Source organism: Danio rerio, chromosome 25 (genome assembly GCF_049306965.1).
Source record: "Danio rerio strain Tuebingen ecotype United States chromosome 25, GRCz12tu, whole genome shotgun sequence".
NCBI classification, from domain to species: domain Eukaryota; kingdom Metazoa; phylum Chordata; class Actinopteri; order Cypriniformes; family Danionidae; genus Danio; species Danio rerio.
The window spans coordinates 40,368,181-40,384,210 of NC_133200.1; the positions used below are offsets into that span (position 1 = coordinate 40,368,181).

At 36.2% G+C, this 16,030-nt stretch overlaps 1 protein-coding gene and 1 long non-coding RNA gene across 24 annotated transcripts in view; one reads left to right on the plus strand and one right to left on the minus strand.

Moving 5' to 3' along the window:
- The window catches only part of zgc:113516, a 55,837-nt gene that overhangs the window by 27,197 nt on the left and 12,610 nt on the right, over window positions 1-16,030 (minus strand). For 4 of the 21 annotated variants that reach the window (XM_073942039.1, XM_073942042.1, XM_073942040.1 and 1 more), the window contains exons 2-18: window positions 14,732-14,768; window positions 14,595-14,646; window positions 14,189-14,318; window positions 12,520-12,619; window positions 12,346-12,443; window positions 11,730-11,913; window positions 11,007-11,257; window positions 10,795-10,924; window positions 8,841-8,878; window positions 8,387-8,419; window positions 8,026-8,138; window positions 7,814-7,943; window positions 7,606-7,719; window positions 7,397-7,529; window positions 7,225-7,322; window positions 6,933-7,143; window positions 6,764-6,840 (exon numbers count right to left, since the gene is read on the minus strand). In XM_073942039.1, coding sequence (XP_073798140.1) covers window positions 6,804-6,840; window positions 6,933-7,143; window positions 7,225-7,322; window positions 7,397-7,529; window positions 7,606-7,719; window positions 7,814-7,943; window positions 8,026-8,138; window positions 8,387-8,419; window positions 8,841-8,878; window positions 10,795-10,924; window positions 11,007-11,257; window positions 11,730-11,913; window positions 12,346-12,443; window positions 12,520-12,619; window positions 14,189-14,318; window positions 14,595-14,646; window positions 14,732-14,768 — 1,889 coding nt within the window. In that variant the 3' untranslated portion in view covers window positions 6,764-6,803. Of the gene's footprint in view, window positions 1-4,208; window positions 4,572-6,542; window positions 6,841-6,932; window positions 7,144-7,224; window positions 7,323-7,396; window positions 7,530-7,605; window positions 7,720-7,813; window positions 7,944-8,025; window positions 8,139-8,386; window positions 8,420-8,840; window positions 8,879-10,794; window positions 10,925-11,006; window positions 11,264-11,729; window positions 11,914-12,345; window positions 12,444-12,519; window positions 12,648-14,188; window positions 14,319-14,594; window positions 14,647-14,731; window positions 14,769-16,030 lie in introns of those variants that run through there. The other 17 variants (XM_073942035.1, XM_073942033.1, XM_073942045.1 and 14 more) reach the window with 13 other exon arrangements.
- Window positions 181-4,002, plus strand: LOC137487345 (uncharacterized). 3 transcript variants are annotated; one of them, XR_012400570.1, is made up of 5 exons: window positions 181-210; window positions 1,443-1,548; window positions 1,673-1,739; window positions 2,960-3,144; window positions 3,295-3,642. It is a non-coding gene; the product is annotated as an uncharacterized lncRNA (long non-coding RNA). The 3 variants fall into 3 exon arrangements; XR_011005863.2 differs by lacking the exon at window positions 181-210 and having other exon boundaries at window positions 1,440-1,548; window positions 1,673-1,743; window positions 3,295-4,002; XR_012400571.1 differs by lacking the exon at window positions 181-210 and having other exon boundaries at window positions 1,440-1,548; window positions 3,295-4,002.

A 16,030-nucleotide genomic window follows, 5' to 3' on the forward strand; every position in this document is an offset into this window, starting at 1 on the left:
TTTGTTAACCTTTTGTATTTTAGGTGTTTTAATAAAAAATAGTTTGTGTTCGTTGCCATTGTGATATAGCCGGACCAATTAAATCGAGTCACGGACGTGAGTCACAGCAGCGGGGTGGGGTTTTCGCGTAGAGGGCGTGGTTTGCGCTGAACTGGTTTGGGAAAAAAAATCACGCTTTTCAAACATTTCACGTGGATTCCGGTCAGAAAGGTAAGCTTTTTACTGCTTGTGTACTGTATAATTAGCGAATTTAGAGCTTAAAACATTTCCACGGTGTTTGGTTGTAACAGCGTTTAGTAATTTAAAACAGTTTGATACGAAATGTAACTTGCTTTAAGAAACACGACTGGAGCTAATGTATGCTAACGCTAACAGTTACAAACACGTCTGAAAGTTCCGGTTCCTTTTACACAATGTTAGATTGTAACGTGTGTAGAAACTGAAAACTATTTTAATTATTTTAAAGAAACATGAAACGAGTTTGTGTGTATGCTAACTTTGCGTTAAAGAAAGTTTCTGTAGACGAATCCATTAACGCTAACATGGCAAAACGTGTTTTTTTTCCTGATTTAACATTATAAAGTACCGTGGATGTTGAAAAAATCATTGTACAGGCGTTTACTTATCCAACAGTATTAATTCTGTGATTATGTGTAAATAAAAACTAATCGTTTTGGATTAATAAAATATTATTGTTTATCTTGTTTATGCAGTTAGTCACGAAAAATGATTGAAACTCGACTGTTTACTATTCTCTTTAAATTCTCCAAGAGAAATATATTAGTGTGCGCTTTAATGTGTTAGCCTATGTGAATCAATTATATCTTTTGTTCAAGCTGTAATGGTCAGTTAATGTAAAACTGAACGTCTTAAAGCAGATTTTGATGTTTTTTTGTTTGTTTTTTATGTTATTGACAGTGATAAATTCTGATTTAAATGAATGAGTAACAATATTTGTTGGTTAAGTCTTGTTGTTCTTGTTTAACAAAGGTTAGTGAGATCACTTTGCAGTACATCACGACCAAAGAAGTCAATGGCACACTCTTTTGAACGTGAATAGGCATGTTATAGTTGTGTGCTAAAAGTCCATTATAAGCTGTAAACTGCTGATACATGTTCAACATAGATTGAGCTTTTCAGACATTACATTACTAATTGCTTCACAAACAGCTGAAATGGTTTATTGTTATTGGCTATCATCATCATCAAGCATTTTTCACAATGGTAGGTTAATCTTCATGGGTACAGAATAATGCATGTGCTTGACCATCTTACAAATCTATGTCTCAGATTCATAAGGCTGTCACTCTGCATGAATCTCCGAATAAATCTTGTGCAACCTTCTGTGTACTGATTATTTACACTATAGGTATTATATGCATTAATTAACTTTGATAGTATTTCAGGATTTGAACTTTTCTTTACGGGAGGTTAACAACAAGATGCATATGAGGAAGCTCGACTCAAACATCCACACGCAACTGTGATTTCTGACTGGCAGACAGATGAGGATGATGATCGCCTGTCATACATCTAAAGACAGAACAGGTTTGTTTGCAATTATTTTAAACACATACTGTCAACATTGTGTCATTGATCTATTACAACCTGTGAGTTTTGCCCTGGCACTATACTAAAGTGATGTTTTGTTTCGTAAATGTATCTGATTAAGGGACAGTATAGACAAATCTATACCGTGATGAAGAAAAATTACTTGGAACAAAGAGGCTGGATAAAAGGCAGGTATGACGATTTCAGAAATCAATGCAGCACCACAAGTCACATCACCATCAATGACTATGGCAGAAATCTTAAGACCACCATCAAGATGCACAGATACTGTACATTCCAGTACACCAGGCGTGTCCAAACTACGGCCCGCAGGCCATCTGCGGCCCGCGAGGCTTTTTATAAATACCAATAGAATCTGGCCCGCTATACGAAAATGAACGTAATTCAATAAATAACCACCGGGTGTCGCTATTACGTGCATTCAATTAAGCAGCAGTTCTTGTTATGATCTGTCTGTCTGTCTGTCTATCTACACACAGTTGAAGTCTGAATTATTAGCCCCTCATTGATTTATTTCTTCTTTTTTAAATATTTCCCAAATGATGTTGGATAAAGACATGTTTTATTTCGGCTAGAATAAAAAGCGGTTTAATTTTTTTTTATGAACCATTTTAAGGTCAAAATTATTAGCCCCTTAAGTCTTCAGAACAAACCATTGTTATAAAATAACTTGCCTAATTACCTTAACTTGACTAGTTAACTTGATTAACCTAGTTAAGCCTTTAAATGTCACTTTAAGCTGTATAGAAGTGTCTTAAAAATATCTAGTCAAATATTATTTACTGTCATCATGGCAAAGATAAAATAAATCAGTTATTAGAAATGAGTTACTAAAACTAATATGTTTAGAAATGTGTGGAAAAAAATGTTTAACTCTCCGTTATACAGAAATTGGGGAAAAAATAAACGGTGGCTAATAATTTAGGGGGGCTAACAATTCTGACTAAACTGTATTTTTATATATATATATATATATATATATATATATATATATATATATATATATATATATATATATATATATATATATATATATATACATACACACACACACACACGTGTCTGTGTGATGTATGTAAAATTTGGCCCGCGACAACGTTTGTTTTTTTGCATCTGGCCCTCGGCCCAAAAAGTTTGGACACTCCTGCAGTACACCTATGAACAATTACAGTCTTTGTTCTAGTGCAGTTTGAGATCAAGACAGAACTTATTGCATCTCGTGATGTCTTTGTAAGACATCACTAAATTTGTTAAGGTTTAATGCAGCTGGAAAGTAAAGATCAACTAGAGAATATCAGCAGTGTCTAACCCACTGTTGTATTTACAGAAGTTGTATGAGAATAAGCTACAGGTTGATTTATACTAATCTGTTATTTTTCTTTTTTAGCACGACTGACTGAAGTTTTAAAATCATGCAACGTCATAAAGCAGCAGCTGGGCCTGATTCTCACAAAACCAAAACAGACGTGATGAAATTCCAGATGTAAACACATTTGACCTTCCTTTGGCCAATTTGATTTGGAAAAGCTTGAAAATCAACTAAAGGAGCAGCCTGAACAAATGAAGAAACTGGTAAGTTCAAGCTCTTGCTAATTTCAAAGTGTTTTAAGTTTATTTGTTTTTTTTTATTGTTTTTTTTGCTTCGTAGGTAGCCTACTTTTTTCTTTTTTTTTACATTAGTACTTGTTCACTACTAATTATCTGTTTATTTTTTAATCACAGATGGAGTGAGGACAAATGTCCATACCACACCACTGATAAAGAAGTGGAAAAATGCATTACAGGGTAGCTACAACTTGCCCCTGACAGGGATGGAGGAAGAAAGAAGAGAAAGCTAATGTGTCAAATGTCTACATCACTATTTTGTTTTATTTTTTAAACAACATTTTAAGTGTATTAGGATGTTCCCTGATACTTGAACAATTTGTTTCTTTCATTTGCATTTATATATGTATATGTATATATATGTGTGTGTATGTGTGTGTGTATATATGTATGGTATGTATGTATGTATGTGTGTGCGCCAAATTCTGAAGAAACATCTTGATACATTTTTAATAAACGTAATACAAATAAAATTATAAATATAAAATTGCACAAGACGTGTGTATATATGAAATGTATAATCATCTCACTCATGTCTTGCTGTTTGTGCAATTGATTTTGTTCAAGTTTATTTAAAAATAAGTTTGACTTGTTTGTTTATTATTATTTTAATGTTTTATTAAAAAATGTTTCAAGATGTTTCTTCAGAATTCTGCAGTACTTTTTACAAGTTTGACTTGTATATTTTACGGATTGTCATTGGTATTTTTAATATGTTTCTTGCTATATCTTAAATTGGTTTCTATATTTAGGTTTATATAAAATTTAGCTGTTTGTACAAATTTTTAATTCAAGTCTATTGGGAAAACAGGGTTGTTTTAAAAACATCTGTGTTTGTGTGTAATTTTTAGATTTTTTGTTTAAATCTTTCTGTGTGTCTTTGTGTTTTATTGTTGTTTTTATATTTATTCTTGTGCACTACAAAATTATTTATAAAATTTTAGTACTATTTTTTTTTTCTTGCAATCAATAAACGTTTAACATTTATTTATTTTGTCATTTGTCTGATTATTTTCGTTACAGAATATGTATGCAGTTTGCACTTTATTCAAAGGTTAAACACGGTGCTTACACTTTGTGTTTACATTATAGCCTGTGTTTGCTGTTGTATAAATTCAAATGGTTGTAATACCATATATCAAGTACCAATGTAATACTAAAAGGTTTTATAAGGTGTATAAATACGGAGTCGCGCCAGCTCCGGGCCGCAGCGCACATTACCCTCGCGCCGATTCTGGCGCGGATGCGCAGCGTCGGCTCGCTTACGGCCGCCGCATCTGGCCCGCTTGAGTCCACAGGCATCCGGCCCGAGTCCGGCAGCTGGAGTTGGGCCGAGGGGTAAGTCTTCGGCAGGCGACAATCTAGCCGGAACTGGCCCGAGTGTATTTTGCTATCTGGGAAAGTGATGCAATTATCAGTTTCACAGCATGGGGTGTCTATTGTTTACTCTTTTTCAATCAAATGGTCAGGAGGTTTTGTCTCCAGAACATAAGATCAGGCCGGAAAAAGCAGTTTACCCTGCCGACCACAACTATTAATTTGCATGCTTTGTTTAGCTAAATCCCCTCCTCCTAAGAACACAATATAGCCATGAAATCTTTGTCTTAATTCAGACTTGTGTGAGACTTGTGAAAGACTTGTGAAAGAACTTGCAGACTGCGGGCCTCTAGTAGGCTCTTGCAGACACATTGGAAATCTAAAAGACGCTGTATGTCTGCAGATTAACCAACACGTCTCAATAAAGGAATTCTGCTTGTTTCGAGTCTCCTGGACTGGGTTCTCTTCTTTTTCACTCATTTATTTTTTTTTACAACAGTTCACAAAAACGAGACGAGAAAAAAAAAACCTAAGTGTTCTTAAAACCCAAAAACCTACAAAAACAAACCAGGTTTTCTTTCTACTTGAGGTCATTTCTTTGGTATTTCTGGTCTATTTTGGGTCATTTCACTTATTTTGGTTATTTTACAAACAAACAAACCTGGTTTTCTTTCTCAATAAGGTCATTTCATTTGGTATTTCTGGTCTATTTTGGGTCATTTCACTTATTTTGGTTATTTTACAAACAAAAAACAAACAAACCTGGTTTTCTTTCTCAATAAGGTCATTTCATTTGGTATTTCATTTAACTTATTTTGGTTATTTTACAAACAAACAAACCTGGTTTTCTTTCTCAATAAGGTCATTTCATTTGGTATTTCTGGTCTATTTTGGGTCATTTCACTTATTTTGGTTATTTTACAAACAAAAAACAAACAAACCTGGTTTTCTTTCTCAATAAGGTAATTTCATTTGGTATTTCTGGTCTATTTTGGGTCATTTCACTTATTTTGGTTATTTTACAAACAAAAAAAACAAACAAACCTGGTTTTCTTTCTCAATAAGGTAATTTCATTTGGTATTTCTGGTCTATTTTGGGTCATTTCACTTATTTTGGTTATTTTACAAACAAACAAACAAACAAACAAACAAACTTGGTTTTCTTTCTACTTGAGGTCATTTCTTTGGTATTTCTGGTCTATTTTGGGTCATTTCACTTATTTTGGTTATTTTACAAACAAACAAACCTGGTTTTCTTTCTCAATAAGGTCATTTCATTTGGTATTTCTGGTCTATTTTGGGTCATTTCACTTATTTTGGTTATTTTACAAACAAAAAACAAACAAACCTGGTTTTCTTTCTCAATAAGGTCATTTCATTTGGTATTTCTGGTCTATTTTGGGTCATTTCACTTATTTTGGTTATTTTACAAACAAAAAAAACAAACAAACCTGGTTTTCTTTCTCAATAAGGTCATTTCATTTGGTATTTCTGGTCTATTTTGGGTAATTTCACTTATTTTGGTTATTTTACAAACAAAAAAACAAACAAACCTGGTTTTCTTTCTCAATAAGGTCATTTTATTTGGTATTTCTGGTCTATTTTGGGTTATTTCACTGAATTTGGTTATTTTACAAACAAAAAACAAACAAACCTGGTTTTCTTTCTCAATAAGGTCATTTTATTTGGTATTTCTGGTCTATTTTGGGTTATTTCACTGAATTTGGTTATTTTACAAACAAAAAACAAACAAACCTGGTTTTCTTTCTCAATAAGGTCATTTCATTTGGTATTTCTGGTCTATTTTGGGTCATTTCACTGAATTTGGTTATTTTACAATCAAACAAACCTGGTTTTCTTTCTCAATAAGGTCATTTTATTTGGTATTTCTGGTCTATTTTGGGTTATTTCACTGAATTTGGTTATTTTACAAACAAAAAACAAACAAACCTGGTTTTCTTTCTCAATAAGGTAATTTCATTTGGTATTTCTGGTCTATTTTGGGTCATTTCACTGAATTTGGTTATTTTACAATCAAACAAACCTGGTTTTCTTTCTCAATAAGGTCATTTTATTTGGTATTTCTGGTCTATTTTGGGTTATTTCACTGAATTTGGTTATTTTACAAACAAAAAACAAACAAACCTGGTTTTCTTTCTCAATAAGGTCATTTCATTTGGTATTTCTGGTCTATTTTGGGTCATTTCACTGAATTTGGTTATTTTACAATCAAACAAACCTGGTTTTCTTTCTCAATAAGGTTACTAACCCTTCCTCTATGTAAATTTCCTTTTGCTTGATGCGTGAACTCAGTAGGGTCTTTCCCTGCGCTCCTGACGATGATCCCTGTTGAGAGAGCAAAAGAAACGATCTCTATATGCACCCCAAGCACTAAAGCACTTTGCATTTTGTTAACATTTGCAACATGTGATGCTCACCTCATTTTCATCTTGCCTGGGGGTCCCATGCCTCTTCTGCCTCTGTCCATGGGAGGACCACACCTGCTACCTCCTCTGAATCCGCCCCTATCCATCCCACCACGGCCTCTGAAGCCTCCGCGATCTCCTCCCCAGCCTCCACGCATTCCTTCCGACCCACCACGGTCCATGCCCCTGCCGCCCCTCATGCCACCCCTGCCACGTTCACCTCCTTAAACACAGTTTAAACCACAAACTCGGACACAAGTAGAGATTACTAATCACAGCTAACAGATTTTGAATCAGAAAGTACCTGGATAAAAGGGAGGAGAAGTTCCAAGGCCTTCGGGTTTTGGAGCTTTACACTGGTTACACTCCATTCTCCAGGAGAAGTTCTGATTTCCACAACCACTAAAAAAATATTAATTTAGATTCATGCATATTTACCAGCCAAAACAATTCATCTAGTACGATGGATCTCTCACGCGTTAGGACATTCCCAGTCTCCAGCTCTTTTCTGCACATTTCCTGGTTGAGGGCCACCGTTCCAGCCCATTCCACCTCGAGGGCCACCACGCGGGGGAAAGCCGCCTCTCTCGCCTCCTCTGCCCATCATTCCTGCATTGCACAAAGTCATTAATAAACAAACACCTTCTGGTTGAACGTCACTTGATGCCTTGGGGGTTTATCATACCTCCACGATCCATTCCAGGGCCACCTCGCATTGGCATTCCTCCTCTCATTCCCCCAATCATGGGCTTCCGGCGGGCCATAGAGACCTTTAATCTCCTGCCCTGAAACTCCTTTCCTTTTTTTTTTAAATGTAAAGTACAGATAATAAATTCAAGTAGCAGAATAAAAAATCCAAAGTTATGGCAATATGATAAAAGCAGCAAACAAACCATCAAAATGTTCAACTGCAGGTTTGGCAAATGCAGGTTCCTCATAGGACAGTGTGGCATCCCCCTTTGGCTTGCCGCTGTCTTTATCTGTATAGATGTTGATGGCTGGTTGATTTAAACGCCGATTTATCTGCAAGAGAGATACCAAAGTCATCATTAAAACAGTCTAACCAGTTATTCAGAATTAACCACCTAGATTCATATTTTCTCACCCGAATTGCTCCAGTGTGCTTGAAAAACTCAGCCATCTCTGGTAGAGTGGCATTCTCAGTGAGACCTGTGATATAGATGGTGCTGTTCTCAGAGTCCTGCTCTCCTGGATGGCCTGTGTGTTTAAGAAAAAGATTTAGCTACAATTCTACATTTGCTGTAAATCAGGGTAACTGAAATGCTGCAGAATATTAGAGAACATCCATATTGAAAATGATCCATATTGAAATTGGCTTTTTAATTTCTCAGCATTACTGTATAGAACAGCATTTGAATTATCACAATAAGGCTTTCCCATCTCTTTATTAGTTCAATGAATTTTAATAGTCTAAACAGAGTGCATGAAAACAAGTGAAAACGTACCCATATCACGATCCATTCCACCCCTCATGGGTCCTGGGTTTCGGCAAAAATCAAAGAAAAACAAGAAATCCTATTAGTAAATGATATCATGACTTACAAAAAAAAAAAACCTGACAACCTGCCAATAAAAAAAAAAACTGAGCAGAATTAAATGCATTGAAAAAATGTGACCATTTTCAGGATTACCCTGGACCACAATTGATTCTCAGAACGAAATGGAAATGTCAAATGTAGAATTAAAAAAGACGCTTTTTCAAAGGACACGTCAACTTTTGAAGAAATCCAAATATATACACACCAAATATAAACCACCAGAACACAGTTGTAGTTTTTTTTTTTAAAAAGTGGCAAAAGTGGCACACCAAATGAAAGGTTTTAAGGACACATAGGCGTGAATAGCCTCTATATTAAATGTCGAGTGGACTAACCAATGGATAACGCTTTAGAAACTTACCACCAGGCTTATTGAAGCCCCCTCTGTCTCCAGCGATGCTAAACATGAAGATATGAAGGCGATATTCCATTTAGTCTCCAACCATAGGACTTGAGTAGGAAATGAACACAAAATCCCCTCTCTAACTATGCAAAGGTCTCATGTAATATTTCACAATATTTTGTTAATTACTGGAACAGCTTTATGATTTCTATACATTCTTCAGTTGCAAAATTTAACATATTGTAGGCACCAACCAATCTTTTAAGGATAATATGGTCTGTGACTTGTTCGTTTCTATACATTCTTCAGTTGCAAAAATTAACATATAAACAACAACACAGGACCAGAAAGACATTGACTTGCTGTAAACCTTTTGCAAAGTGGGAAAAATTATGAAGTTAGCGTAATGCCTTATTCTTTTGGGTTACAACCAAACAGAAAATACGGCAATCTTGTGGCAAAAAAATCTTTAGCAATCTGAACCCAAATTAACCCAATAAAAAGGTCAGCATTGAACAAAACAGTACATTCAAAAATACTGAGCACAAATTAACATTTACAAAGGGTGATCCAAGGAGAAAAAAAAATACATTTCACAAATATGCTGACTAAAACAAAATGTTCCAAAACAGTAGGTAAATTCAACAACAACAAAAAAAATCCCTAAATCAAAAACGTTCCCCATGGTTCGAGTTGTTGCCTTTGAAAAAAGGTACTTAAGAATAAGTACTGCTGTTCTTACATCGATCTTTGATACCTGCAGCATATAAATGTGACAATGTTAAAAACAAGACCTTTGAAATAAGAAACAGTTCACAAGTGCAAAAATATTTAAGAACATGAAAATGTATCAATTTTAATATAAAAATTGTGTAAAATGGCATGCTCACCGTCCCCTGAAATAAAATTCAATAGGAACACAATTTTGGTGAACACATCTTATTTCGTTTACAAACAATGATTAGTTTTATGGGTTAATAAAAAGCACCTACTGGGAAGCACTTAAAAAGTTGCTTTCACAAAATAAAATTCTTACCTCGTTAAAGAAAGTACATCACTGTGTCCGTTAAATATCCAAGGATTGTCTTCAAGGTTACTCCAACCATTTCTTTAAATGCCTTTTAAACTGAACCAACTGTACAACTTGCACTGACCCTCTTAAAACCTGATCATGATCCGCATATATACAACAATTTCCTTTTAAATATAAAACCCAGCAAGGATAAAACTTCAAAACCCAGAATTGTGCCACCATCTGCCAAAGAAAAAATTTCAGGGAAAACTACCAAATTCTCAGTTGTCTTCATGTGTTTGCCAAGTTTTCCTTTACCCACAAAGACCTAAAAGCAGTACTGTACAAAGCCTTAAACAGTCAAACCAAAGGGTTCTGTTAGTAGACATCTTGAATTACAGAAAAACCACACCTCCAAACAACCTTAAATATGAATTATAGAAAGAAACTTAAAAAAAAAAAAAAAAAAAAGGAATACACAAAATGCAAAAACTGTAAACTTGAGAGAAAAAAACCTATCCCGAAATATGCGTTTAATAAGGGTGCCCAAACTCTGTCCTGGAGGGCTGTTGTCCTGCATAGTTTAGCTCCAACCTCAACACTCCTACCTGGATTTTTCAAGTATATCCAAAAAGAGCTTAATTAGCTGGCTCAGGTCTGTCTAATTGGGGTTGAAACTAAACTCTGCATCACCAGGTTTCGGCATCCCTGTACTAAAATTACCCCATAAATAAAAACAAATAGCTACAATAAATGAACCCAAAGTAAACTCTGCAACAACACCCTTGTGGTCATAAAAACCTCTACAAATCAAATAATGTTTGGACGAGCTACAGAAGAAACTTCACTCTTTAGACGCCTGCACATACAAACCCTGGAGGTGGTGATGATACACTCAGTAAAATGAGCGAGAGGGAGAACAAATGAACTGTTAGTTAGACTAAGAATGTTTGAACTTACCCCATGCCACCGCCGCCCATACCACGGCCTCGAGGACCTCCACGGCCATATCCATCTCGGCCACCATCCTGGTATCCACCACGCTGTGACCCTGGGTAACCTCCGCTCACGCCACCCTGGCTGTAACTGTCTACAGGAAAGATTGCACACTAAGCACCGGGCTCAGTACTTGATGAATAACTGGAAACACTACCAGTGGAATATGGACTTACTATAAGGGTTTTGCTGGTAATCATTCTGTGGCGCACTCTGTTGGCCGTACTGAGTCTGTGCATAGGAACTGCTCCCCTGAGGAGGGTAGGCAGCTGGCGGGCCTTGCTGGTGCTGTTGAGGTGGTTGTCCCTGTCCATAAGCACTCTGCTGTTGTTGTCCATAGCCCGGTTGCTGAGCCTGGTATCCTGGCTGAGAATAGCCTGCAGGCTGCGAATAGGCACTTTGGTTGTAGGCCGGCTGGCTGCTTGCACTGTAACTAGGAAAATTTAATACATTAAGGAATACATGCTACCAAATTTTTAAATCATTTAGATGTCAATAAAAATATCAAATTGAAGAAAATGGCAATTTATTTTTAATTTAGGTATTATTTTAGTAAAATTCAAATAAACTTAATTTACCATTCAAATTCACCTAGACACTTTCTATACATTAATTTTTATTTTAAATAAGAATGTATAAGAGGCTTGTTTCAAAATTATTTTGGGCTCGGATTTGTATGACACTGAACAGGCTTGACAAAACAACATTAGAATGGAAGGGTAATTGCTACTTTGCACATTAAACAGACTTGATGTTTTTCACCACAGAAAGCAGAACTGTGAGATAGAAGCTGTGTTCAGGTTCACGCAGCGTGAGGGTAGAACAGCATATGGAGATACTGCAGAAAGCTGCATTTCTGCATTCTGTTGATGTGCTACTCTAGGAGATGGTCCAGTTACCTCTGAGGAGCGGAGGGAGCAGGCTGCTGGCTGTAGCCAGAATAGGCCGGCTGGGTGGAGCATCCGGCCTGAGAGCCATAGGAAGCCTGAGCAGCAGGGGCAGCAGTGGAGCCGGTGTAGCTGCTGGCCCCGTAACTCTGTGCAGGCTGAGTATAGGCTCCTGGCTGTGGAGTTCCATATGCAGCTGAGGAGAACAGTTACCTAAAATTAGCTAAAGTAATCATTTTCTGTATGCACCTGAATAAACAGCATTACCACACAAGCAGGAGAGCAAAATAAGGAAAGCAAAAGTGAACGAGTCTAACTTGAAGAGGTGAGGACTACATGTTTTACACAGGGTGTTCACCAGCACTGTAGTGCCAAAAAAGGTTTAAATTCTGCTGTTTTGTGTATAAGCCATTAGGGCTGCATGATTAATCGGAAAAAGATTACGATCTCAATTCGACCCCACACAATCTTAATTCTGCTTTTTCTACGATACAGCCAATTATATTTTTAAGGTCAGGAGCGAAGCAAGGCAGTCGCACAAGTCTTCACAACAACATCAACTCCTTCAAAAGGCGTTCAAAGTGTCACATACTGTATTACAGCTAACAGATTTTGAATCAGAAAGTACCTGGATAAAAGGGAGGAGAAGTTCCAAGGCCTTCGGGTTTTGGAGCTTTACACTGGTTACACTCCATTCTCCAGGAGAAGTTCTGATTTCCACAACCACTAAAAAAAAATATTAATTTAGATTCATGCATATTTACCAGCCAAAACAATTCATCTAGTACGATGGATCTCTCACGCGTTAGGACATTCCCAGTCTCCAGCTCTTTTCTGCACATTTCCTGGTTGAGGGCCGCCGTTCCAGCCCATATCACGATCCATTCCACCCCTCATGGGTCCTTCAAAAGGCGTTGAAAGTGTCACATACTGTATTTATTATTAAGGTATAACTCACCCAAAAACGTAATTTCGGTCTAAATGTAATGATGTATTCGCAGCCGCGAAATCACACGCGAAGTGACCCCAGCTGTTTGTTTACTTTTGAGAACATGCACGCCAATGGCGCATACTTGAGTGAACAGAACCTGCATAGGCTGCGAGCAACAGGTAATTAAGTTGTAAATAACATTCAGTTTGTTGCACGGAGCGATTGTTTGCGGGCCGTGCGATTCGCATGCATGTGTTTTTTTCTCATTGACAGCAGCCATGAAAGTGAAATTGAAACCTGTGTGCACATCATTTAAATGATCATATAGTATTTAAGAGTTAGGTTTAGCATTTTTTTTCTTTCATAGCGAACAATGTTGTGCATAAAAATGAATGTTTGTGTCAGTATAACAACCCTAGCCTATATACACTGTTAAATGTAATGCAAGAAATCTGATAACGACAAAATTCCAATTTTACCAGTGAAAACAAATGGTCTAATAATGTTGTCAATGGCAGATGACAAGCACATGTCTTTAACATAAATCAACTTTATAATTATGAATAGCTATTTTTTTTACTGTGAATTAACAAACAGGATATATTGAAAGTCTGTTCAAGTCCACCATAATACATAAACAAAACTTTGCATTTTAAGCAACAGTATACCTACACATCAGCCTAATATTATTATTGTTGTTTTACCATGTTTGAGAATTAACAATAATAAGCCTATTCGTATTAACCTTTATTTTAAAACAGAAAAATAACAATCTTGATTTCAAGCAAAAAAAAAAAAAAAAAAAAAGGGGATTCACATTTTTGCCACTTTCTACAAAATAACCATCTTTAGAGAAACGGTCCATGTGACCCACTGAAAAGTAGGTTCAATATGGGGCTTTAGAACTTTGCTTATTAACCCAGTGTTATTTAAGTAAATGAAATCCTGGGATGTGTGTGCAACTTTGTATTTCAACCCAAGATAAAGTTCTAATGTGTGGCTTTAATGTCAGTACCTTAAGTATTTGCACTTTGCGTTAAAATTTGTACACTGTAAAAATCTATTTTCTTTAGGGAACAGTAAATTTAAGAATATTAAAGTAACGACAGTGAAACTTAATTAAATTGGTTAAATTTGGATGAACAAACTATGCATGAAACACAAATGTAAATTCGCACCTCCTTGTGATACAAATGTTATATAAACTATTCCAGCAATGGTAAGTTTAATATATTGTGCAGTCGAAGCCCTACTTGATTTTCCTACATAAATGCCAAAATAACAGTTTATACAAATTACAATGTTTCCACCACTGCGTCCCCAAGGATCCAGACTTATTGTTTACTGCTAAGCACCAATCTGTTGAATTCTAACACCCTTTATAAATGATAGGCATGACATTTGTCTGCAGTAAAGATTCAGAACAATTATAAATCAGCATTACAAATTAGTCATGGGTGGAGTAAAATCCATTAAAATAAAAAACGTGCAGTCTCGCTCCAGCCATTTTCATTAACAGACAAATACACTGAATAAGCACCTGGCCCGTATGTAGATCCGTATTGCTGTTGCGCTGACGCTCCAGCAGCGGGCGCTGCCTGACTGTAGGTGGCCTCAGGTGCAGCAGCGGGTTGAGCATAGGAGCTGTAACCTTGCTGAGTATATCCCTGCTGCAAAAACAAAAAACAAAAAAAAAAAGGTTATTAATTATATGCCTTTGTTTCTATTTTACACAAAACAATACATTAGACTGCTACATAGATGACTGCTAAATTTAGAGAAAAAAATCTAAACTTTTTTCTAACAGTAAAAAATGTATTATATTCTAACTAACAGGCTCTACAAAATGCTTTAAGGCCCTAATGGTCTACTGACTTTGAGTAGTGTTAAGCAAATAATGTCAGCCATGTAAATGTGCTAAGTTACATGTTGTGAAGTGATTGTACCTGTGCAGTCGGTCCATATGTCTGAGCAGGAGGTGCTGTGTATGAGCCATACCTGCGTAAAAAATAAACATTTTATTTTAACAATTCATACCCAAGCACTATGTTTAGAGTTTAGTAATCAATCGAGGTGGACTTACGACTGCTGTGCTCCAGCTTGGTTGTAGCTGCTATAATCTACGGTGAAATAAATCATTACAAAAGTTAGACGACCTGCAAACTGCTGACTGGACATTCAGGGTTTATTATGGTCCAATAACGACGCAGGACTTGGGCAAACACAACAACAGACAAAGAAGAGCAGTCTCTTTTGAATTCCAGCCATTCGGTTGGAACAAACCTTGCATCAACAAGACAGATTTGGCTATTAAAGCATTGAAACTATTTCAGGACACATGAGTTCAGAACAATGAGTGACCACGCTTACGTTAGGGTTCAGCTAACACATTAAACAGTGCAAACTTTAAAGTTTTACTCGTTAACTTTACATTTACAGATGAAAATGAGTAATAATATAAAAAAATGCTTACATGAATTTAAATTTAAATGTCTTTATACAAAAACGCTAAACAAAGAAAACTAAACATTTTGTTCGTCATGCGCACTCAATCCCGCTGTTTTTAAACCACGCCTGCTACCATTTACGAAACAACGAGCCGAGCGTGAAACATTAAAAACACGAGAAAAACGCATCAAAAGTAAACTATTTGATTCTAAAGTGAGCTAGTGTTGTTTTTATTGAACACATGGAGTTTAAAAACCAAGCTGAGTCGAGTTTTGGAGCGGTAAGCTTCAAACAAACACCTTGACCTAAAAACACAAACTTAAGGCCGCACGCTTGAAAAACGTCGGTTATCTAAACAAAACTCTCTCAAATTCGCAATATAACTTAACATTTACTTAAATATAAGTAGGGATGGCTGACGTGAAACTGATGTTTCGACACAGTGTCGAGATCCCGAAGCGCAAGTGTTTCGAAACACTGCACCGAAGCATGATCCGAAGCACTGAAGTCACGTGACTAAAGTGTTTCGAAACACCTAGTCACGTGACTAAAGCGATTCAAAGCATCGATAAGCTTAGAAACGTTTCGAGACCTGGCGAATCGTCATTTAACTGCCAAGGTCTCCGATTAACCTCTGTCTCATATGGCTTAGAGGACTGTGTGTTTTCTTAATGAGTCTATGTTTTGCATGATGTTTTGGGTTCGAATCCCAACTTGTACAAATTCTCTGAAATCATGGTTTTATGTATTTTAATCATGTTTCTGCTTTGTGTAGCCTAAATAGGATGCAGCTACAGTTATGCCATCAATTTAGCATCATTTTTGTAACACTGTAAAACAATAATAAATATTTTTACAGTATGGTTGGGTTTAGGGTTAGGGTAGACATTAATAAAATACAATAAATGGGAAATTTAATGAATAATATAAATAA